Here is a 26,463-nt window from a genome sequence, read left to right as displayed (position 1 = left end):
AGAGTTCTTGGACTGCAGGGATATGCTACCAAATCGTTTTGGGGACCACATTTCCAGAACGCTAAGGATCGGGAGGCTGTACTTCTCCCTTTACTATTAGCCTTATTTTGTATATTCCGGAGAACCAGTGTTTGATTGTGGTCTGTTTATTTTGTCAGATACACTCTGCTGTTTTAAGGACCTTCTGCAAAAAACCTAATCAAAGATCATCCCTATGACAGCATTTTAGTGTTTTTAGGGGATCTGCTGCAAAATGTGAGTCTCTCACATGTTTTTTGAACTGAACTTGCGGGCCACCATTTGAATAGCACAAATGATGAAACCTTGAGGAACACCACTAGTATACCAAAATAATTTGAACAAATTATTGCTGAATGCATCTGAAGTAAACAAGCTTCAGCAACACCTTAGTTACATAAATCACATTATGAAAAAAGATTAGTAACTGCAAAAAATGAGAGGACCCATAGAGGAACGCCTCAGTTATGTAAATCACCTCGGTGTTCTTACACTGCAAAAAGTCAGTGTTCAAAAACAAGAAAAAAAGATACAAAAATTAGGGGTATTTTACTTGAACTAAGGAAAATTATCTGCCAATAGAACAAGAACATTTCCAAAACAAGTAAAATTAGCTAACCTCAATGAACCCAAAAATACCTTATATATTCTCACTTTTCTTGATAGAAAAAAAAAAAGAGACCTTTTTTCTCAATATGTTGAAAAATATTCTTAAATTAAGTAAATGCTAGTGCCATTATCTTGACATAATGATATGCGCCCGGCATTACATTTCTTGAAACCAGCAAACAAAGGCAACCCCTTGTTACTCTCAGGGTCTACTAGCCGCTCAGGCAAATCATATGGTCTAAAAATGCATTTTTGCATTTTTCCATCGATAACATGACATCATCGCGCCAAGTGCGTGCTCTTTCAGTCAATTAGTGCGCGAGGAATATATATATATATATATATATATATATATATATATATATATATATATATATATATATATATGTATGTGTGGGAAAAAAATCACAAGACTATTTCATCTCTACAGGCCTGTTTCATGAGGGGGGGTACCCTCAATCGTCAGGAGATTTTATATATATATATATATATATATATATATATATATATATATATATATATATATATATATATATATATATATATATATATATATATATATACAGCCCGGCCCCCAGCCAAATTTTTTTTTATTATAATTTTGAATAATTTACCTGAATGTGCATGAACTATTTCTGTTCAAAATAGTTTGAAATGTCACATGTTAAATGTTTAAATATTAACTGTCCGTTTACTGTACTGTGCCGACTGTACTACAATATGAGTACCGTATTTTTCGGACTATAAGTCGCAGTTTTTTTCATAGTTTGGCCGGGGGAGCGACTTATGTGTGAAATCAACACATTACCGTAAAATATCAAATAATATTATTTAGCTCATTCACGTAAGAGACTAGACGTATAAGATTTCATGGGATTTAGCGATTAGGAGTGACAGATTGTTTGGTAAACGTATAGCATGTTCTATATGTTATAGTTATTTGAATGACTCTTACCATAATATGTTACGTTAACATACCAGGCACGTTCTCAGTTGGTTATTTATGCCTCATATAACGTACACTTATTCAGCCTGTTGTTCACTATTCTTTATTTATTTTAAATTGACTTTCAAATGTCTATTCTTGGTGTTGGGTTTTATCAAATAAATTTCCCCAAAAAATGCGACTTATATATGCTTTTCCTTTTTTATTATCCATTTTCGGTTGGTGCGACTTATACTCCGGAGCGACTTATACTCCGAAAATACGGTACGTATTTTCTCTTGTTTCATTGAAAATAAAACCGCAAAGTCCATTTGGCTGTCATCTGTTTTAATTATGAGACACAATTGTGTCAAAGTCATGAGTTTTTTGTTCATGCTTGAAATAAGAAGTGATTACTTTGAAAAAGCAGTTTTATACTCGTGAGTGTTGATGACACAGCTTTGCAACAGTTGATATTCTAGTTTCAAGCATGTTTTACTCAATATAGGTCATAAAATCTCAGCGACATGCTGTAGTATCTTACTGAGATAATTTAGGACCAAAACCCTTAAAACAAGTAAAACACTAACATAAAATCTGCTTAGTTGGAAGAATTATCTTATCAGACAGAAAATAAGCAAATATCACCCTTATTTGAGATATTTCATCTTACTTAGATTTCAGTTTTTTGCAGTGTATGTTTGCTACCAAAAATTAAATGTCAATTGCCAATGTGTTTACAATGGTCTGAGTTCCTCTTTACAACAGGAGCACTCTCCTGTTTTCAGGAATTTGCATCAAACATATTGTCTACCAAGTTTTGAACTGAACTCAGGGGCTGTTGGGTAGGCTGTTATTCCCAGTTGAATATCCCTGATGCACCGTATCCTCATTTAAGAAAGAGGTATTAGCCACTGTTAGTAGCTTGGGGCTAAGCCGTCAAATTCAGAAGCAATCCTCCTCATCATGCCTAGTTTGTTTTTCAAATTGGTTTAAGTCAGGCGTGCTCAAGCAGGTGGAGCGACCACCATCGTAACAGATGGTCTCCGAGACCCCGCAAGACATTTACATACAACAATAAGTGATATCTGAATAGTTTTTGTGTGCTGCTCAGACACTGCTAATCCATTCAAAGAAATGTTGGGTACAGATAAACCGCAACGACCAAAGAGATTTCATGTTTCTAGAGTTGGGGGCATCAGATAAATCTATGAGTAAGGAATATATAGAGAGGACTGTAAGAAAAAAAGAGTGCACAGACTAGTTGAAAAGACACTGGTGGTGCATGTACATAACTAGAACCAAGACCACAAATGGATCAATACAACCCACAAGCCTAGATTAAGACTAATGGATTCCACTCCGGTCGAGCATCTGAAGTCAAGCCGCTGCCTGACACACATAATGAGTGCTCTTAGAGGAAAGCAAAAATGTTTAAAACGAATGTTTACAAGTCACACACAACATCATGTTATGTCCCAAATTTGTGTCTCATCATTTGACTTTTAAGGTTGATCTGAGCGCCTCAGTGAGCTCATTTTAAGTCTGGGGGGAGGGTACAAGCATATTGACAGCATTGGAAAATTCCTATTGATTATTCTTCTTTTCTCGGAGTGCCGGCTTGTTAAAAAAGGCCGCTCTTGGAAACACGATCAATTAGTGAGATAGTGCTTGCCATTGATCACCCCCACAACCCCCCCCACACCACAAGGCCACAGCCTTACGATGGATCCCTGCACACACTCCTCATGACCAACTATTGATTTTTGCTTCTTAGCCCAATATAAAAGCACACCCCTCCCCAACCCTCCCAGTGAACGCTGACCTCTCCAATCCAAAGCACACGGCCCATTCTTACTAATACTAATACTGACATCTGCTTGTCTCCATTGTAAAGCCACAACGGCACTCATAAATACAGAGGTCAGCTTTGGCTCGAAACCAATATAAGTTCTAGCTCAGGGGTCAGCACACCAATAATAGCGTCATTAAAGAAATCTCCCTGGGTTAATACTGAGCATTGGAAAATAACAGTGTCTTTTAATTGTTAATCGCACTAAACTGTAGTGCTTGCAAAAATAATGAGTTGACTCATGTGATTGATCACAAAAAAATGATCGCATTAATAATGTGTATACACAGATTAAAGCACACGATTCATTTTGCGTTCAGTCTTCAGGTCAATGCCTACGTCAGTGCAAAGAAGAGTGAAGTTAAAAATTTAACGTTAAAGTACCACTGATAGTCACACACGCACTACGTGTGGTGAAGTTACCCTCTGCATTTGACCCATCCCCTTGTTCCACCCCCGGGGAGGTGAGGGGAGCAGTGAGCAGCAGCGGTGGCCGCGCCCGGGAATCATTTTGGTGATTTAACCCCCAATTCCAACCCTTAATGCTGAGTGCCAAGCAATGAGTCCCATTGTTATAGTCTTTGGTATGACTCGGCCGGGGTTTGAACTCACGACCTACCGATCTCAGGAGACTCCAACTGGTGTCTTCGCTGGCAAATTAAACTTCAGAATACACCCTGACTGGACATTGAATAAAAACTGTGAAAACACGTCTATTTTTGTGCCAAACGTAACTTTTGTATAAGTTTAAATGTGACCTTATCTGACCATAACACATTTACTGGAAGATATATGACATGTTCTTTATTAGCGAATAGTGGTGCAAAAACTACACCAGAAAATGTTTCTTCCAAATACTGTAGCAAAATCTTCAGATGTCTTGAAAGATGAAGAGGAATTTGACCTTTCAGCATAACAATGCCCAAAAGTGTAAGGCCAAATAGACAAAATAATGACTACACCAGGAAAAATTATGCTCAGCCAGAAGCATGGACCAAATTCCAACTAAAAATATGTCATCTGAATACAAGAAATGAGCTCACAATCTGACAGATTCGGAGCACTTTTGCAAGAAAGAGTGGGTAAATATTGTCAAATCAAAACATCAATAAAGGTTTCTCCCACAGAACATTCGTTTTAAAATGTGCACAACTGTGCATGGTATTTATATTTTGTCTACACAACTCTTAAAAGTATGTGCGTATCAGTTTGTTGTATATCAGGTGATTTTGTACTGTAATGCTGATCAAGATTCAGATTATTTTATCTGAGTGATGGAGCAGGACATTCTGAGTTTTGCTTCTTCCTGCTCCTTTTCGGACACAAAAATGTTTATTTTTATACATTTTATTTGACTGTATTCAACAATATTGTATTGGAGATTTTTGTTTTGTTTTTCCAAAATAAATTAAGAAATAGAAATACACATTGCCCCTTGAGAAAGTTTTACTTTTCAGTAATTTTCTCTATTATTTCTACAAAAACGTTTTGTAATAATTTATGATGGTGTCTTTTTTAACATGATAAAAATCTGGTATTTTCACATTTAGGTGTGTGTTCCCTATCTCTATAAACTGTACACGTACAGTAAGGGTGTTCAAAAAAATAGATTTATATCCAAATCACGATTCTTAATTAATCCGATTATAAATGGATTCATCATTTTAAAAAATCTATTCAAAATCATAATATGTTTTTTTATTGGTTAATTTACAATTATGAATCAGTTCAGAATTTAAATATTACATTATGTAATATAATATACATTAGGGGTAGAATCTTAAAATAACTCACGATTTGATTCAATTCCTATTCTTGGGGTGACAATTTGATTCAGAATAGATTCTCGATTCAAACAGATTATTTGGTGTAAAATGTATAAAAAAAAGATTTCAGGTTACAAAAGCTCTTCTTGGCTGCTGGCTTATCACATACCTAATTAAGCACGGATATAGCCTAAAAAATATTTTCAAAATTAGATTCTCTAGGAAAATATACTTTTTTCCCTAGTTTCTTATTTATTCCAATTCTAAATCAATTCATTTTTTAACTTGATTTTAAAAAATCACTTTTTTAAAATATATTTTTTAATAATGAAAACGATGATAATACTTTTTTAAATAATTTTTTCCATTAGGAATTGGTTTAGAATCTGAATAAGTAAGTATTGAGGTAAAAATGCTTATTTATTCATTTTAGTTTTGTCATATTATGATTTTTATGATTTTTTCACTACATTTAAACCATTTCCTTGTGGTCTACATAACATGCAATGGGGGTGCTTTGGTCAACATTTTGCATTGATTATGTTTTACAGACCATCTTCAAGCCGCTTTCTGACTATCTCTTTAGAATGCGCCGTTTTGCGGGTGGTCTTATTTTACATGCCAAAGCCCTCCTCCAGGCCAAGCACCCTTTGACTGCGTCTTCTCCCTGTCAGCCATGTTGTAGTTTTTAGCGCTTCCATATGGAGTCTGCTGACAGATATAAACTCGAACTATAAACTACTTTGAAATGGAAACAGCAGAGAATGCATGTGAATAACCCCACAACAAGAAGATGGAGAAAAATAAGGAACTTATTGACAACAACTTTGGACTAGTAACTAAACAAAAATTACGGACTTGCGCAAAACTCTTCGGGTAAACCTTTACCATATATGGATATATCCTCGAACGTAACTACTGCAGAATACGTCACTAAAGTCTTATTTTCTAAACGGGTCATTTTGGAGCAAGTTTGGAAGAAGGCAATATTGTGTTATAAATATCTCCGTCACATCTCCATAGTTTGAATTCAAATTTTCGGGACTTGCGAGGATCCCGAATACGCAAAAACAGGTACCAACAGGTCAGAAAAGTTGTTTTTGTATAATAGGACCCATTTAAAGAAACTATATTTAAAAATATGTTTTTTAGGCCGTTTTCTCATGTATGTCAGCACCCAAGAGGAGCTCTAGTAACATGTTATCATTTTTACATCAAATCAGTGGTGTGCCGTCAGGGCCAGCAAGGCCTTTCCTGCTGGCCTAACATAACCAGAAATCATAAAAGTAATTTTTTAATTTACTTTCTCTAAATATCTAAAAGTATTCATATTCTCTTCATATCATATTATGCTCCTTCTAGCGCTGTTTTTAGGTTATAGAGTTTTTTATCCAATCAGAATTCAGCTAGCTTATGTTGCCATAATGTACCAAATCCCGGGGCCTTCAGAATCAACAATACAGTGTCCGTTCAACTGTAAGTGAACGGACACAAACATTTGACAGACAGTTGCGATAGCCAATCAGATCACGAGTTGTTGTCAGTAAGGCCTTCTAGCTGGCCGAAGGCAGATATATATTTTGATGTTATGAGCTAGGTAACATAAGAACTCCATTACCCAGCATGCCACAGTAGTGAAGAGCATGTTTACGTTGTTGAATGGAGAGACATGCCGTCAGCTGGATGTTATCGACGAGCACGTTGTGGAGTAAACTTTAAGAAGTCAGCCAACACGCCTCGTCTGCATCTTTTATGATTAGACAAGACAACACATACAGTATATTTGCAAGGCCATTTTGAAGAAGGATATTTAAAGATAAACTACATCTTGTGAGACGATGTTGGTCAACCCCGGAAGCTAGCTGAGCTGTACCGGTGATGAAATGTGGGTTGAGGTATTTTATTTCTTAATTTTTTTCATGTTTATTTTGTTTTTTGCAATTTTAATTTTGACAGTACCACATAAGATATGTTTTAATTGCTGATGCGGGTTTATGATTTTTAAATGCGCCAGAAAATAACCCGTTTTGTACAATGCCCAGTAGTGCGTAAATGTGTTTCTGTATAGTATTTCTCCAGCAATGGGCATGTGGTGAAATCAATGATGGTATTTTGAGAGGTAATCATTGAAGTCGGACATCACTGAAGGCCTAGGTGGGAAACGCACGGCCCGCCACTGCATCAAATAATATATTGCGAGAATGGGTTGGAATCAAGAATCGTGTTGAATCAAGAATCCATTCGGAATCGAATCGTCGCTCTGATGGAAAGTATCTTACAAACCCCATTTCCATATGAGTTGGGAAATTGTGTTAGATGTAAATAGAAACGGAATACAATGATTTGCAAATAATTTTCAACCCATATTCAGTTGAATATGCTACAAAGACAACATATTTGATGTTCAAACTGATAAAAAAAAAATGTTTTGCAAATAATCATTAACTTTAGAATTTGATGCCAGCAACACGTGACAAAGAAGTTGGGAAAGGTGGCAATAAATACTGATAAAGTTGAGGAATGCTCATCAAACACTTATTTGGAATATCCCACAGGTGAACAGGCAAATTGGGAACAGGTGGGTGCCATGATTGGGTATAAAAGCAGATTCCATGAAATGCTCAGTCATTCACAAACAAGGATGGGGCGAGGGTCACCACTTTGTCAACAAATGCGTGAGGAAATTGTTGAACAGTTTAAGAAAAACCTTTCTCAACCAGCTATTGAAAGGAATTTAGGGATTTCACCATCTACGGTCCGTTATATCATCAAAGGATTCAGAGAATCTGGAGAAATCACTGCACGTAAGCAGCTAAGCCCGTGACCTTTGATCTCTCAGGCTGTACTGCATCAACAAGCGACATCAGTGTGTAAAGGATATCACCACATGGGCTCAGGAACCCTGTGGACGTCGTGTCCTACGGACCAAAGATGAAAAGAACCATCCGGATTGTTATAGGCGCAAAGTTGAAAAGCCAGCATCTGTGATGGTATGGGGGTGTATTAGTGCCCAAGACATGGGTAATTTACACATCTGTGAAGTCGCCATTAATGCTGAAAGGTACATACAGGTTTTGGAGCAACATATGTTGCCATCCAAGCAACGTTACCATGGACGCCCCTGCTTATTTCAGCAAGACAATGCCAAGCCACGTGTTACATCAACGTGGCTTCATAGTAAAAGAGTGCGGGTACTAGACTGGCCTGCCTGTAGTCCAGACCTGTCTCCCATTGAAAATGTGTGGCGCATTATGAAGCCTAAAATACCACAACGGAGACCCGGACTGTTGAACAACTTAAGCTGTACATCAAGCAAGAATGGGAAATAATTCCACCTGAGAAGCTTAAAAAATGTGTCTCCTCAGTTCCCAAACATTTACTGAGTGTTGTTAAAAGGAAAGGCCATGTAACACAGTGGTGAACATGCCCTTTTTCAACTACTTTGGCACGTGGTGCAGCCATGAAATTCTAAGTTAATTATTATTTGCAAAAAAAAAAAAAGTTTATGAGTTTGAACATCAAATATCTTGTCTTTGTAGTGCATTCAATTGAATGTGGGTTGAAAAGGATTTGCAAATCATTCTATTCCGTTTATATTTACATCTAACACAATTTCCCAACTCATATGGAAACGGGGTTTGTACATAAGGAGTCAATTAAAAAAGAATAGATCTGGAGAGTGATTGGTTTTTAGCGCACGCAAAGTGAGGAGACTTAGCAAAAGATTTATGGTGATGAGCCCCAAGGAATCAATCTATATATCAGTCTATCGATCAGCCGTCCAACCAATCAGTGGCAGGCCGGTCTATCAGTCAAAGATAAGCATGGCTCCCCAAACAGAGACCTCACATTGGGCCCGAAAGTGTGCCGAGGAGCCGTAGCCAGAGTTAACATTAGACAATTGTAAAACTATTAGACACAGCAGGCAGCGGCCTATTAGATCATCCTCTGCCTCAGACAACTTGAGAGTCATCTCTTTTGGGGCCCCCGTTTTCCCGCTGCAGCCCCCCATGCCCCCCTCCTCACGGATCAGCTGTGATCTCCCTTTCTCCTTTCACTCAAATCAGGATTAGGGAGAGAAGGGGGCGGGAGGGGCGGCAGCAGGAGCAAGAGGAGGGGGAACTGAAACAATATGGAGAGGAGATTAGAAAAGTGGGGGTTTGAGGCGTTTGGGGAATTGCAAACTACCTTGTGCTTGGGTAGGTGTCCTAATGACGGCGCCTAATTATGGCCAAATTAGACAGGCCAAGGAAAAGGCATCGGGGGGCTACTCAAAGGAAAAAGGAAGGGGAATTAGAGAGCAAAGTGTGTAAGAGCATGTGGGGCAACATGAGATAAGAAGAAGTTGGGAATAACAACAAAAAAAGAGAAAGGAGCAAAGCATCATGGGCAATGAGTATAGACCCCAGCATGCTGCATGTTAATTGGAGAACAGGTGTTGGGGCTGTGAGCAGGAGGCTGATTACTGGGAAAATAAGACCCCCCCACCCCCCAACACATTCACACACACACACACACACACACACACACACACACACACACACACACACACACACATGAATAATTGAAGACCCAAGCAGTGACTGAGGAAAAAGGTCAGCATAGGGGTCAGTGAGACACATATACAATTGCACATACATTCATATACATAAATAAACGTGCGAGGTGGGACAACATTTTTGGCGCGCGTGCGAATGCTCGACGACGCTCAGCCGAGCATGTAAGTTTGCAGACACGGCGAGGAATGAAGGTTGAAATAAAAACCGCACCGCAACCAAAGTCTCCCGGCTTATCGGAAATTAACTAGCTCCTAATGGGCCCGCTCCCAGAGGAGGGGATTTTGCGGGATAGTCAAGAGGGAGAGAGACCCCCACCAGGACGGGACGTGTGCCCTGTGCGATTAGAGCGAAGCGGAGGTCAACGATTCGGCTTAAATCAATCCTCGCAGTCGCACCACACCCCTGCCAGCGCGCTCGCAACGGGAAATATACTAGGACTGTCAGAAATAACGAGTTAACTCATGTGATTAATCACACAAAAAATACCCCATTAATCATGAATGTATGCAGAGCCGTCACGTGATTTATTTAGACCGTACATGTTCCTTTAGCTGAACCGTGGCTGGTGACCTGAAAAGCGGTACCATACTTGCCAACCCTCCCGAATTTTCCGTGAGACTCCCGAATTTCAGTGCCTCTCCCGAAAATCTCCCCGGGACAACCATTCTCCCGAATTTCTCCCGATTTCCAGCCAAACAACAAGGCACGCCCCCTCCAGGTCCATGCGGACCTGAGTGAGGACAGCCTGTCGCCACGTCCTCTTTTTCTCCATATAAACAGCGTGCCGGCCCAGTCACGTTATAATATCTACGGCTTTTGGAGAGTGCACAACTGCACACACAACAAGAAGGAGACGAAGCAGAAGAACGAAGAAGAGACAGTCATGGCGACGACGAGTAAGAAGAAGAAGTACGCTTGTAGGTCATCGAGAGGGTGTGGTTAGAAAGATAGTAACAGTGAATAGAACGACAATGGACAATTCAACCCTAAACTCACTCCTTTCCTGCAAATTAAATTTCACAGATGCTACCCATACCTATGCTCCTTCAAAGGCTGTGCTACTGGCTGCAAAGCATTGCACTTTCAAATACAACAATGAGTGTTAATTGTGCATATGCATACCTGCCAACTTTTGAAATCAGAAAAACCTAGTAGCCAGGGTCCAGGGGCCGCAGACCCCGGTAGGTCCAGGACAAAGTCCTGGTGGGGGGTTCAGGCTTCGCCCCCCGACGCAAAATGATTATTAGCATTCAGACAGGTTAAAATGTTGCTAAAACCATCACTTTTCTATCAGTCACAGTGACTTTTCAAAACAAAAATATTACAGCAAAAATCATATGGGTTGATTGACATGTTTATTCTGTAAGCTAACTTCAATAGTTTGAAATTATTTTGACAGTTAATGCCAGTTATCCTGTCAACCTTTCACAAGACTTCAATTTGTTAATTGAAAGTATAAACAGTATAAACACTTTTTACAGTAAACAAATGGTAAAACAGTACTAAACAATTCCATAAAAAAAAAAATTGGTGCCATTATTAACTTTCTGTCCAAGCTTGTATAATCTACTGCCTTGTTCAATTGTATAAAATATTCTGTGCCTAAAATTCACATTTCTATCACAATTATCATACTGTAAACATGGTAAGCTAACTTCATTAAAATTAATAGTCCTGTCAATAGCATGGAATTACAATTCAAATGTAGTTTTTTTGTAAGCCTTTCAAAAGAATTCAAAATATGAAAAATTAATGAAAATTAATTTAAGCCATCAGACACTTGAAAAGTGGCACATCACATCTCTAATGTAATCATTTTAACTTTTCAACAGAAATAGCACTGCAAAAATATTAAGGACATACTTCTGTATTTTGGTAGTTATGCTGTCAACATTTAACAAGATTTCTTCAACTTGGACTTGAAAGCATAAATAGTATAAACACTTTTAACAGTATAACAGTACTAAACAATTCCAATAGATAACATTGGTGTCATTACCTTTTTGTGGCTAAAATCCGAAAAACGTTGAAAGTTTTCCACTTGTATCGCTAGCAACGGCATCAGACTTGTGTTTTTTTGTCCCAACGTGGTCTTTTACATCGCTAATTCCTCCGTGTCCGATCGAAAAATCTTGTCTGCACAAGGTGCAATTTGCGTAGTTTTCACCCTTTTTGGAACGGATAATTATTCCCGGATAGGCTTTTGAATATTCTTCACGGAATGACTGCAGTTTTCTTTTCGGTTTAAGACTCGTTTGCGATTTTTCTCCGGCTGATTCCATGATCGTTCGCTCGTTTGGAAACAATGGCAACAGGTGCCTCGTGCTTGGCAGCGGTGCTATAAATAGCCTCGCGCATTTAAAAAAATTTTTTTTTTTTAATTAATGAAAAACCGTATTTTTTATCACTGCAACCGTAACCCGGAATAGGTTGATGAAAACCGTACTAATTACGGGAAAACCGGAGTAGTTGGCAGGTATGCATATGTGTAAATAAATGAACACTGAAATTCAAGTATTTCTTTTATTTATATATATATATATATATATATATATATATATATATATATATATATATATATATATATATATATATATATAATAAAATAAATATATATATACATAGCTAGAATTCACTGAAAGTCAAGTAATATATATATATATATATATATATATATATATAAGAAATACTTGAATTTCAGTGAATTCTAGCTATATATATATATATATATATATATATATATATACATATATATATATATATATATATATATATATATATATATATATATATATATATATATATATAAGAAATACTTGAATTTCAGTGAATTCTAGCTATAAATATACTCCTCCCCCTTAACCCCGCCCACCTCAACAACCCCCAACCTCCCGAATTCGGAGGTCTCAAGGTTGGCAAGTATGGGCGGTACGGGTTGTTGTACAGTCCTAGTCATCAGGTTAATGCCTACGTCAGTGCAAAGATGAGCAAAGAGACTCCCGTTCATTGGAAAATTTTACTTCAAAACAAACCTAAATTGGGTTTATGGTAAAACTGTTAATAAGTTTTGAGCAGTGGTGTGCCGTCAGGGCCAGCAAGGCCTATCCTGTTGGCCGAACATAACCATAAATCATGATCATAATTAAAGATAAAAGTATTTTTTATTGACTTTCCCTAAATATCTAAAAGTATTCATATTCTCTTCATGTCATATTATGCTCCTATCAGCGCTGTTGTTTTTAGGTTAGAGTTTTTATCCAATCAGAATATAGTTGGCTTATGTTGCCATGCTGTACGAAATCTGCCAGAGGCCTTCAGAATCAACAATGCGGGCGTCTGTGCACTGTAAGTGAACGGACAAAAACAGTTGATAGACAATTGCGATAGCCAATCAGATCACGAGTTGTTGTCAGTAAGGCCTTCTCGTTGGCCTCACGTTGAACGTGACATTTACGCGTCCTGTGATTGGATACTCATCAGGATTGTTAGCGGATGAATTTGAGAACACAGAGTTGAGAGACAGTTGTGATAGCCAATCAGATCACAAGTTGTTGACAGTAGCCTCTCGAGGTAGCCTGATGTTAACGAGACTGCGATTGGATGCTCACTTGTCTTTCCAAAGTGAGTATCCAATCACAAGTTGCAATTTAGCAGGAAGCGGGAAGTGTTGACCCACAAAGAAGGAGAACAAAACGTTGATTAGGTGGCAGATATATACTTGCAAGGCCTTTTACAAGAAGGATATTTAAAGAGAAACTACATCTTGTGAGACAATGTCGGCGATGAAATGGGGAAATGCCCGCCATTTCCATTCAAATCAACCGACTACGAGGGGCTATACGACATCGAATGGGTGCTACAAATTGTGATTTCAAATATTTTATTTGTTAATTTTTTCACCTTATACCGTATGTGTTTTTTTGCACTTTTAATTTTGACAGTACCACATAAGATATGTTGTAATTGCTAATGCAGGTTTATTGATTTTTAAATGTGCCAGAAAATGTGTGTCCATGAGTGTCCGCCCTGAGATCGGTAGGTTGTGAGTTCAAACCCCGGCCGAGTCACACCAAAGACTATAAAAATGGGACCCATTACCTCCCTGCTTGGCACTCAGCATCAAAAATTGGAATTGGGGGTTAAATCACCAAAAATGATTCCCGGGCGCGGCCACCGCTGCTGCTCACTGCTCCCCTCAAATAAATATCTCCGCAATGCCTCCACAGTTTGATTTTACATTTTCGGGATTTACACAGATCCCAAATTACACAACAGCAGGTACCAATATGTAAGAACATTAGGTTTCGCATAATAGCACGCGATTAATCATGATTAATCCCAATTTAGAAGTGGGATTCATGGAACTTGAAAAATGAGTTATTTGCAGAGGTGGGTAGTAACGCGCTACATTTACTCCGTTACATCTACTTGAGTAACTTTTGGGATAAATTGTACTTCTAAGAGTAGTTTTAATGCAACATACTTTTACTTTTACTTGAGTATATTTATAGAGAAGAAACGCTACTTTTACTCCGCTACTTTTATCTACATTCAGCTCGCTACTCGCTACTAATTTTTATCGATCTGTTAATGCACGCTTTGTTTGTTTTGGTCTGTCATAGTGCCTGCGTTTCAACAAATACAGTCACTGGTGACGTTCACTCCGTTCCACCAATCAGATGCAGTCACTGGTGACGTTGGACCAATCAAACAGAGCCAGGGGTCACATGACCTGACTTAAACAAGTTGAAAAACTTATTGGGGTGTTACCATTTAGTGGTCAATTGTACGGAATATGTACTGTACTGTGCAATCTACTAATACAAGTTCCAATCAATCAATCAAAAGTGTGAAGGAAAAAAGACCATTTTTTATTTCAACCGTACACCCCGTCAAAAGCCTAAAGACTGACTGCACAGTTCCTGTCTTCACAATAAAAGTGCCGCTCCATCGCGCCTGCGCTTTCAAAATAAGAGTCTCCGAAAGCCTGCGCAAACAAGCTAGCAAGCTACGGAGTTTGCCGCCAATGTATTTCTTGTAAAGTGTATAAAAACGAATATGGAAACTGGACATATAAGATGCCAAAAACCAACCACTTTCATGTGGTATTAGACAGAAAGGAGGAACTTTTTTTCTCCTCCATTTGAAAACGTGGACGTTTGTCATCACTACTGTCTGATTACAATCAATGCAAGTCATCAGAATCAGGTAATACACCAACTTATATTCTTGTCTTCATGAAAGAAAGGAATCTATATGTGTTAAACATGCATGTATATTCATTGAAACACTATTAACATGTAAACAAAAACGGCAAAAATAAATAAACATAAATTATATACTGTATATATCAATGTATATATATATATATATATATATATGTGTGTGTGTATATATATATATATATATATGTATATATGTGTGTGTGTATATATATATATATATATATGTATATATGTGTGTGTGTATATATATATATATATATATATATATATATATATATATATATATATATATATATATATATATATATATATATATATATATATATATGATATGTGTGTGTATGTTACTCATCAGTTACTCAGTACTTGAGTAGTTTTTTTACAACATACTTTTTACTTTTACTCAAGTAAATATTTGGGTGACTACTCCTTACTTTTACTTGAGTAATAAATCTCTAAAGTAACAGTACTCTTACTTGAGTACAATTTCTGGCTACTCTACCCACCTCTGGTTATTTGACAGCACTAAAATAGAGATTGCCAAGACACTTAAACGGAGGATTATGGCATGTAAGGAGGAAGTATACAGTATATGGGATGGAACGCCTTGAGAATAATGTGCAAATGAGAAAAGCAGCTGTTCCAAAGCATTCTGGGAACACTGAAAAGACAACAGCCCGAGTTTTTTCCACGATATGAAAAATATCCTGAGCAGAACTCCTTTGAGACAAACTGTCAACAGGCAGCCAGCTTGAACTGAGAAGGGAAGAAAAGGGTCCTTGACACAAATGAAGTGTTTTCCCCCCGCAATTGTTACGAAAGTGGGATTGAAGGGAAGGTGGAAGGAGCTGATGAAGGTTGATGACATCACAGCAAAAGTATTTGAGCTGACGAACATTCATCACGCAAGCTGACAACATGGCGTGAAACCTCCGAAATCGCTGGGCTGTGAGGGCCTTCACACACGCTGATTACCGCGGTGGTTAAAGTGCGATAAGTAGCGGTCAGGCTGAACATTGACTACATGTGTGAGCCTGCACGCAGATATCAAACATCCACATGCTTCCCATATGAGCAGGAATGCATTTGCACACGGTCACGGGAAGGACATAACGATACTACACTTAACTGGACACTTCATTAGGCACACCTGCAAGCGCTCCAAAATTCTCCAAATTTGACTGAATGCTTTACGAGGCAAAAATAGGCAAAGACAAACAATGATTACAATTAATAATAATAAATAATAAATCACCAAAATGATTCCCGAGCGTGGCCACCGCTGCTACTCAATGCTCCCCTCACCTCCCAGGGGGTGGAACAAGGGGATAGGCCAAATGCAGAGGGTAACTTCACCACACCTAGTGTGTGTGTGAGACAATCAGTGGTACTTTAACTTTAACTACACAGTCATACTGAACAACAAAGACAAGAATGTTTATTTTATTTACTTATTTGTTTTTCTAATTATTTCATTCAATTCTAATTCACAAGCATGTTTCTAATATAATAATTCCCAGCATGCCGAGCTCTCGGCAGTAGTCGTTTATAACCTTTCCCCGCAGTAATAATAATCGTAGTGTCATCTATCTGTTGTGTGTTTCGTTTGCTGCATTATGGTTATAGTGGTTATTTCATATTTTTTTACTATAGATTACCTTTTCGGGTACGCGATGAAGTTCGTATACGCCATCGCTCGCCCCCAAAAAAGGCCTCTCATTCTCAAGCAAAGCTGAAGGGCTGCTGGACGTCTATTCTACGATGGGAATAAAACTGAACTCACTGGTGACGGTGGCAGAGAAGAGGACTGTGGAAAAACTAGTGAGCATCCTGGATGATGCCACTCACCCTCTGCATACCGTTATCAGTAGCCAGAGGAGCCTGTTCAGTGCTAGACTGCTTCATCCCAAGTGCAGGACTAATAGACTCAAAAACTCATTTGTCCCACTCGCCATTAGACTGTACAACTCCTCTCTGGGGGGCAGGGGGGGTACTAGGATGACAGGGGATGCAAAACAATAACAGTGCAATACTTTTTCATAACATGGTCACTACTGCCTAGTTTCTCTTGTTATATTCTTATTTTACTGTTATATGTTTATTCTCATTGTTCCTATTTATTGTTATTCTTATTGTAATATTTTTCTATTTTGTTTCCATTTATAACCCCATTATTTACTTTTTACTTTTTAAATTCGATCTTAATTCTGTACACTGCTGCTGGAATTTTAATTTTCCTTAGAGAACTCTCCTGAAGGAATCAATAAAGTACTATCTATCTATCTATCTATCTATCTATCTATCTATCTATCTATCTATCTATCTATCTATTCATGGCTCAAAATTGCCATGTTGTAGTATGTATTAAAATTATTATGGTTATGTACAATATGGCACATCTCATATTTCCAGTTTCTCATTACAACATGTCCAAAAAGGAGTAGGATGAAGCAGAGCTTATTTATTCCTGTCCCTTCTCCGTTTCATAGCTTTCAAATGCTACGAATAGCACTATTGTAGTTTTACTTAGATTCAAAGATAGTCTGTTTTTGTCAAACCATTTCTTTAATTTATTAATTTCTTCTGTTACTATGTGTATTAGCTTCTGTGTGTTCTCTCCTGAACAAAACGCGGTCGCATTGTCTGCAAATAATACTAATTTGAAGTCGTTTGTACCTTTACAAATGTTCATACAGAGATTGAACAATGTTGGTCCCAGTATTGATCCCTGGGGTACGCCGCCACATACATTTAGAGCTGTAAGGTGTGTTTCCCATGCTTCACTTATTGCTTCCTGTTGGTTAAGTAGCTTCTAACCCAGTATGAGACCAACCCTCTGATGCCATACGGCTCTAATTTTTTAATTAAGATATTACTGGACTCTAGAAAGAGGTTCCGCAGCCTCCGAAGCAGAACCCCCAGGTTCTGTAACAGCTTCTTCCCTCAAGCCGTAAGACTCTTGAACGCATCATGATTAAATGATCCCCTCAACTCCCCCCAAAATGGATTAACTCGCTGGAATAAAAAAGACAATATAACATACATCCATAAACGTGGACGCATGTGAAAAAGTGCAATATATTTATCTGTACAGTAATCTAATTATTTATTTATATATATTTATTTATTTTATATTTTTATTTATATATTATTTATATATATTTATTTATTTATATATGCACCTTATTGCTTTTTTATCCTGCTCTACCATGAGCTTATGTAACGAAATTTCGTTCGTATCTGTGCTGTAAAGTTCAAATTTGAATGACAATAAAAAGTAAGTCAAAGTCTAAGTCTAAGTCTATTACTGTACGATTTTGTTAAATCCATAAACACTGCAGCTCCACACTGTTTTCACTCCCTTCCAGTGGTCATTTCCTCGTTATTTCAATTAATGCCATCGATGCTACGATGTTTGCTCTGTACCGTATTTTTCGGAGTATAAATCGCACCGGAGTATAAGTCGCACCTGCCGAAAAGGCATAATAAAGAAGGAAAAAACATACATAAGTCGCACTGGAGTATAAGTCGCATTTTTGGGGGAAATTTATTTGATAAAACCCAACACCAAGAATAGACATTTGAAAGGCAATTTAAAATAAATAAAGAATAGTGAACAACAGGCTTAATAAGTGTACGTTATATGACGCATAAATAACCAACTGAGAACGTGCCTGGTATGTTAACGTAACATATTATGGTAAGAGTCATTCTAATAACTATAACATATAGAACATGCTATACGTTTACCAAACAATCTGTCACTCCTAATCGCTAAATCCCATGAAATCTTATACGTCTAGTCTCTTACGTGAATGAGCTAAATAATATTATTTGATATTTTACGGTAATGTGTTAATAATTTCACACATAAGTAGCTCCTGAGTTTAAGTCGCACCCCCGGCCAAACTATGAAAAAAACTGCGACTTATAGTCCGAAAAATACGGTATATATATTGGTTGTGAGCAAGCAAAATGAGAGTAATAGAGAACATTCTGAGTTTGACAGCTAATTATTATTAAAAAAATATGCTGCAATAAATGACTGCAATGCCTAAACGACAAATGCCATGCTTTTGTGAAACTTCTTTACATAATAGTAAAAGTATATTTTGGAATTACATCATATTTTTGTCATCCAACAATACGATGTGTTGTTGGATGACAACACATGTGTGTGCGTTGGTCAAAAAAAAGTAATCGTCCAAATACTGATGGGAATTACTGTGCTTTAGATTTACTCAGCAATTTAAAAAATACAATGAAAAGTTTATGCTTTATACTTGAGGACTTAAATATCGCACCACTAAATTGTGTTTGCAATGTTTCAAGTAACCCTGTGTTGGCCCTGGGATCAGCTGGTCACTCTTCCAGGGTGTTTCCTGCCTTGCATCCAAATGGATGGATGGATGGATGGATGGATGGATGGACAGTCACACTAATGGTAAAGAATCACTTAATTAAATATTCAAACACAGTGTTACTGTTCAAACTGTGTGTAATGTTACAGTGGCCCAAAATATTAAATATACTTGTTAAATAAAATGTCTGTCTTGTTTTAATTAACAATTAGGTCTATTTCGCTACTGTATTTAAATTTTGGTCATTAAGGTAGTACTTGGTGAAAAAAAGTTTGAAAACCACTGACCTAATGTATAAGAAACAGCTCTCAGTTTTGTACACCGTTGCGAACTGTTAAATGAATACCTTCCATAGTCTATGCCAGTGGTTCTTAAACTTGTTTCACCAAGTACCACCTCGGAAAATACATGGCTCTCCAAGTATCGCCATAATGACCAACATTAAAATACAGCAGCATAGTAGGCCTAAGTGTTCATTAAAAACAAGACAGAGGTCTTGTTTAACAAGTATATTTAATAGTTTTGGCCACTGTAACATTATACACAGTTTGAACAGTAACACTGTTTGAAAATAGGAAAATAAAACATTATTCTTTAATCAAGTGATTTTTTTTTTTTTGTCGTACCAATAGTGGTACCACTAGAGCATGGGTGTCAAACTTGTTTTCATCGAGGGCCACATCGCAGTCATGGCTGCCCTCAGAGGGCCGCTTGTAACAGTGAATGTAAGAATATAAAAGTATAATCGCCTCATTATGTTATTGCCAATGCAATTGGTTATTTGATTTTTGTACATACAAATTGATGGAGAACTTGCTTTGAAATCGTAATCCAAGGTGACAAGCATATATTTAAGTATTTATTGTTATTTTTACAAACTATCATACGGTATATAATAATTAGGGGTGCTAAAAAATGTTGTTTTTATCACATTCGAATCCCTTTTTTTTTGTGTAATTTTAAACAATCTAATTTTTTTTTTTTTTTGGACAAATTAATTTTAAAAAAAACAAACGTTTTTTTAGGCCATCTCTATGCTTACTTGGTGCACCAAAAATGAGGTTTTGTAACCTGTAAGCTGTTTTGTTAAGGCGTTATTATTGTTATACCAATTAATACATTGCAAAAATCAGTTTGAATTGAGAATCATGTTGAACCGAGTATCGATTATGAATTAAATCCTCACCCCAAGAATCGGAATCGAATGGCGAGGTGCCTAAAGATCCACACCAATAACAATTGAATATTATATTTATGCATGAGAACATTTTGTTGTAAACTGTGAGCTGTGTGTGTTAAAATCATGGTTGTTTTTACAAATGATGACAGATGTGAACAAGAGCATGTATTGTCTATGTGTGATGATGTAAATGAGGTGCGGTTGTATTGTATAATAAGTATGTGTCAATGAAAGGGCATTTTGTGACTTTTCCTAATTTGATTACATGCTATAGTATACTTGTATTGTTATAATGTTATTGCATGATATTTGTATCTCTTTAATTTAGGTAGGCAGGGACTGCAGATGGAAACGAGCTATTTAGCTATAATCTGGTGCAGAACATATCTGTCTTTGAGCTTAATGTTTCTGTGCATTGTCCCTTCAAATAAAGAGTAAACTAATATTTGTATATATCAAAGTTTAAAACATATGAAATGTCATGTATTACATGATGGAAACAATGGACAATTTGAGTAAGAAAAACATTATTTCAAGGCTTTCGCTGGCCACATTAAATGACGTGTCGGGCTGGATCTGGCCCCCGGGCCTTGAGTTTGACACAGGTGAACTAGAGAATCACTGATATATATTATATACCAGTGTTTTTCAACCTTTTTTGAGCCAAGGCCCATTTTTTTCATTGAAAAAATACAGAGGCACACCACCAGCAGAAACAATAAAAAATGAAACTCCACCAGGTTGTCATTTTTTTTTAGTTCGTTGTTGTTTTCCTGTGTGTAGTGCTTTAGTTCCTGTCTTGCGCTGTTATTTTGGTGGCTCTTCCTGTTTTGTTGGTGTTTTCTTGTAGCAGCTTCATGCCTTGCTTTGAGCGCTATTGGCAATTAAGACTATTTCAGTTGTGCGGACGCTATCCTTCTTTGTGTGGACATTATTGATTGTCATGTCATGTACGGACACACACTGTAAGTCTTTGCTGTCGTCCAGCATTCTTTTTTTTGTTTACTTTGTAGCCAGTTCAGTTTTAATTTCGTTTTGCATAGCCATCCCTATGCTTCAGTTCCTTTTCCTAGCGTGACTTGCCTTTTGTTCATTTTTGGTTTAAGCGTAACATGCCTTTTTACCGGCACATTGTCTCCCGCTGTGCTCTGCATATTGGGATCACCACAAACCATCCTCGACGTGTTCCGACTTCTACAAAGCAATTAACTACCTGCCGCCACTTACTGATATGGAGTGTTACATGGTTACCCTGCCGAGCTCTATACAGCACAGACACTGGACAACGGCACATTATTTGCAGATTATAATTATTGAATTGCAAATAATATTTTTTGGACCAATTAGGTAAAGTTGCATAATTTCCCACGGCACACCAGACAATATCTCACGGCACACGGTTGAAAAACACTGTTATATACTATACACGTGGTACATGTACCACAGTTTGAGAATGGCTGATCCATGTTCATACATACCGTATTTTTCGGAGTATAAGTCGCACCGGAGTATAAGTTGCACCTGCCGAAAATGCATAATAAAAAAAGGAAAAAAACATATATAAGTCGCACTGGAGCCCGGCCAAACTATGAAAAAAAACTGCGACTTATAGTCCGAAAAATACGGTACATAATTATGAACTTTCTAAAAGCATAATTTTTGATGGCGCTCTTGTTTGATCAACATATTGTTTCAATAGTCACCTTGCGTTGGTGCACTGCCAACTGATATGGGAAAAAACAGAACTTCTACAGTTGTAAACACTTCACACATCCACTGCAGGATGTCATCCAGCCGGAAACCTGGATTAAGTTGTAGTAAAAGTGCAACAGTGTGTTGTGAGAACTTGTTTTCTCAAAACCACAATCTCTCTCAAAGTGTAAATAAGTATGTGTGTAAAAAAAAAAAGGAAAAAAAAGAGCATCCTGGGGTATGAGTCAGTGCTTTGTGTTCGGTATCGGAGCTCCTTACCTGTCAATGATGACTGGGTCGGAGGGCGTCTCATTTCGGTTACCGCAACTTTTCTTCTCACAACAGCGGCTGAGTGGGCAATTAAAGGGACAGAAAAGACAACAAGAGGGAAAAGTCAGCGCAGGAAAAAATAAGCAATTTAAACAGGAGAGGAGCGCCGTCATTTGGCCACAGGCGCACCAGACCCCACCCCCCGCCCCCCCAGCAACCCCCTTTTTTGCTTGGCCGGCAGTCCACCAACATCCAGCAGCACACAAAGGAGGCATGAGAGGGGAGGGTGCTAGGGGACAAAAGAATAAAAAAGAGGAAGAAAAGGTACAACAACACACCCTACAAACAGTGAGAGACCATTCAAAAGTGAAAAGGCAGCCAGGCAATCTGTCACATTGATTTCGAAATCAAATTCACCCCCCCAACACGCACACACACACACACACCCACACCATTCGTCAGCAGTCCTGCTGGCTACCCCCCACCCCCCCAAAGTCCCCTTCACTGCATAACAAAAGTGCCCCCACCCCTAACCATCTGCCACCCCTACACCTCGCCTCACCCTCTCGTGTCCCAGCTTGGCCCTGCCCTGCCCCCCCTGTCAGACGGCCTCACTCCCCAGCTGTGACGCTTGCCCTCTGCCTCTCCGGCTCTGTTATTAGCCAGCTGTGAGTCACATTCGGGCATCTGCTGGCTACACAATGGCAGAGCCCACTCCATCTTATAGGCCCGACACCCGCCTCCATCTTTACCCTGCTGCTGCTGCTGCTCCCCAACTCTGGGTCACCGGCCCACTTATTGCACCTCTACCTCTTCCTTCCCAAACTTTCCATCCATCCATTTTCTACCGCTTAATCCCTTCGGGGTCGCGGGGGGTGCTGGAGCCTATCTCAGCTACAATCGGGCAGAAGGCGGGTTACACCCTGGACAAGTCGCCACCTCATCACAGGGCCAACACAGATAGACAGACAACATTCACACTCACATTCACACACTAGGGCCAATTTAGTGTTGCCAATCAACCTATCCCCAGGTGCATGTCTTTGGAGGTGGGAGGAAGCCGGAGTACCCGGAGGGAACCCACACAGTCACGGGGAGAACATGCAAACTCCACACAGAAAGATCCAGAGCCCGGGATTGAACCCAGGACTGCTCAGGACCTTCGTATTGTGAGGCAGACGCACTAACCCCTCTATCACCGTGCTGCCCCTTCCCAAACCTATTTACCAATTTACCTTAATAGACCACATGGTTATTTTGGCGCCCACGTAGCTGACGAGGTCTTCACAGTCACTTATGACAGCTACATCTGCTGAATGTGTCCGTCATCACACGCCAAACAAAGTTGAAACAGGCTGTCTCCGCTCATTCCCCGAGTGTCAATTTGATGAAGGAAATGTAATGACAGTCCACTTTGGCGCTTCTGGTTATGTCAGCTGTCGTATCTCTGCACAACTATGGTTGGCGACGTGTTACTTAATAGTTGCTTTGGATGGGGAGTTTATGAGACCTCAAAAGTACGGAGCCCCTAAAGCAGGGGTCGGCAACCCAAAATGTTGAAAGAGCCATATTGGACCAAAAATACAAAAACAAATCTGTCTGGAGCCGCAAAAAATTAAAAGCCATATTACATACAGATAGTGTGTCGTGGAATTAAGAGGACTTAAATGAAACTAAATGACCTCAAATATAGCTACAAATGAAGCATAATGATGCAATATATACATATAGCTAGCCTAAATAGCCTGTTAGCATCGATTAGCTTGCAGTCATGCAGTGACCAAATATGTCTGATTAGCACTCCACACAAGTCAATAACATCAACAAAACTCACCTTTCATGCACATCCTTAAAAGTTTGGTGGACAAAATGAGACAGAAAAAGAAGTGGCATAAAACACGTCCTAGAAAGTCGGAGAAAGTTATACATGTAAACAAACTATGGTGAGTTCAAGGACCGCCAAAATTAGTAGGACAAAACGGCGCTCGCCAAATACTCGAATCAGTGAAGCATGTTTAATATAAACAGTGTGCTTGGTAACAATTAGGGAAGTGTGTGTCATGTTTGTCCTCCTACAGAAACCATATTAAAACAAAAATATATTTTTTTCCCCTCATCTTTTTCCATTTTTCATACATTTTTGGAAAAAGCTCCAGAGAGCCACTAGGGCGGCGCTAAAGAGCCGCGGGTTGCCGACCCCTGCCCAAAAGGGACATGGAAGTTTGTGAATGTGCGAATTATATTTATATAGCGCTTTTCTCTAGTGACTCAAAGCGCTTTACATAGTGAAACCCAATATCTAAGTTACATTTAAACCAGTGTGGGTGGCACTGGGAGCAGGTGGGTAAAGTGTCTTGCCCAAGGACACAACGACAGAAGCGGGGATCGAACCTGGAACCCTCAACCGAGCTATGCCGCCCCTAGCAATACTTTTGCAAAAGTTTTGCAAGATCTCGCAAAAGTTTTTTTTCCTATGTCAGTGAACCGGAAGTAAAACAGACACAGCGATGGAGGAGCGGGAGCATGCCTGTGCTCTGTTGTGGGACCATAATACGATTTGATGTCTTTATATGTTCGGCCAATACTAAAATAGAAATCAATAAACTTCTCCCACGGATGATGGGTAGGCTCCTCCATCGCTTTGTCTGTTTCACTTTCGGTTCACCGTCACTGTGTATGTTTTACTTCCGGTTCACCGACCTAGGAAAAAACCTTTTGCGACATCTCGCTAAAGTATTTTTTCCCCTCCATAGGGGCTCCGTACAAAAGCCACTGTTGCAATGGAGAAAGTTGGAGCTTTTAACTTTACAAGTTGGACGTTTCAAAAAGTGATTGCCGTACACATAGTCTGTCTTTCGTGGTTTCCCTGATCACAGAGTTAGGAACAAAGTTATTTTTGTTATGTCATAACTAGTGTTGTCAAGATACCAATATTTTGGTACCGGTACTAAAATTATTTCGATACTTTTCGGTACTTTTCTAAAAAAAAAAAGGGGGACCACAAAAAAATTGCATTATTGGCTTTATTTTAACAAAAAATCTTAGGGTACATTAAACATATGTTTCTTATTGCAAGTTAAGTCCTTGAATAAAATAGTGAACATACTAGACAACTTGTCTTTTAGTCGTAAGTAAACAGGCAGAAGCTCCTAATTAGTCTACTGACGTATGCAGTAACATATTGTGTCACTTATCATTCTATTATTTTGTCAACATTATTAAGGACAAGTGGTAGAAAATGAATTATTAATCTACTTGTTCATTTACTGTTAATATCTGCTTACTTCCTGTTTCAACACGTTTGATCAAGAATTATTAAAAACCAGTGCTTATTTTCAATAAGATTAATCACGAGGGCTGTGTATCTTTGGGCACCACACGTTTCGATTCAATTCGAATCTCGATTCAAAATCTATAGTTTTTTAATAACATTGGGTGCTAGTTGTATGATTAACTACAATTCTCGATAAAATAGATAACAGCTCTGATAAATGTATATATTAATTAAAATAAATGTGTTTTTAATTGATAAAATGCTGCCCAAACATTTAATAACGTCAAATACAAATAAGGCAACAAGAGAAGTATCCAACACTTCTCTATTCTAAAGTAAATCTGTACAGCAAATATAGGGATTTACATCAACAACATGATTTGACTTAGTGGTTGGATAGGACAGATTAAAAATAATAATCCACCCATCCATCCATCCATCCATCCATCAATCTTCTTCCGTTTATCCAAGGTCTGGTCGCGGGGGCAGCAGCCTAAGCAGAGAAGCCCAGACTTCCCTCTACCCAGCCCCTTCGTCCAGCTCCTCCCGGAGGATCCCAAGGTGTTCCCAGCCGGGAGACATAGTCTTTCCAAAGTGTCCTGGTCTTCCCCTTGACCTCCTACCGGTCGGACGTGCTCTTAACACCTCCCCTTCTTTACCACAACGGATCGATCCGCCTGTCGATCTCACGATCCACTCTTCCCTCACTCGTGAACAAGACTCTGAGGTACT

At 38.5% G+C, this 26,463-nt stretch overlaps 1 protein-coding gene across 5 annotated transcripts in view; it reads right to left on the bottom strand.

Moving 5' to 3' along the window:
- Nucleotides 1–26,463, bottom strand: part of ebf2 (EBF transcription factor 2) — a 121,334-nt gene that overhangs the window by 76,584 nt on the left and 18,287 nt on the right. For all 5 annotated transcript variants that reach the window (XM_061986304.1, XM_061986306.1, XM_061986308.1 and 2 more), the window contains exon 6: nucleotides 22,467–22,535. In XM_061986304.1, coding sequence (XP_061842288.1) covers nucleotides 22,467–22,535 — 69 coding nt within the window. The remainder of the gene's footprint in view (nucleotides 1–22,466; nucleotides 22,536–26,463) is intronic.

The sequence above is a fragment of the Nerophis lumbriciformis genome, linkage group LG12 (assembly GCF_033978685.3).
Source record: "Nerophis lumbriciformis linkage group LG12, RoL_Nlum_v2.1, whole genome shotgun sequence".
NCBI lineage: Eukaryota > Metazoa > Chordata > Actinopteri > Syngnathiformes > Syngnathidae > Nerophis > Nerophis lumbriciformis.
Note: the sequence above shows the minus strand (reverse complement) of the source record. Positions and strands in the feature narration are given on the sequence as shown.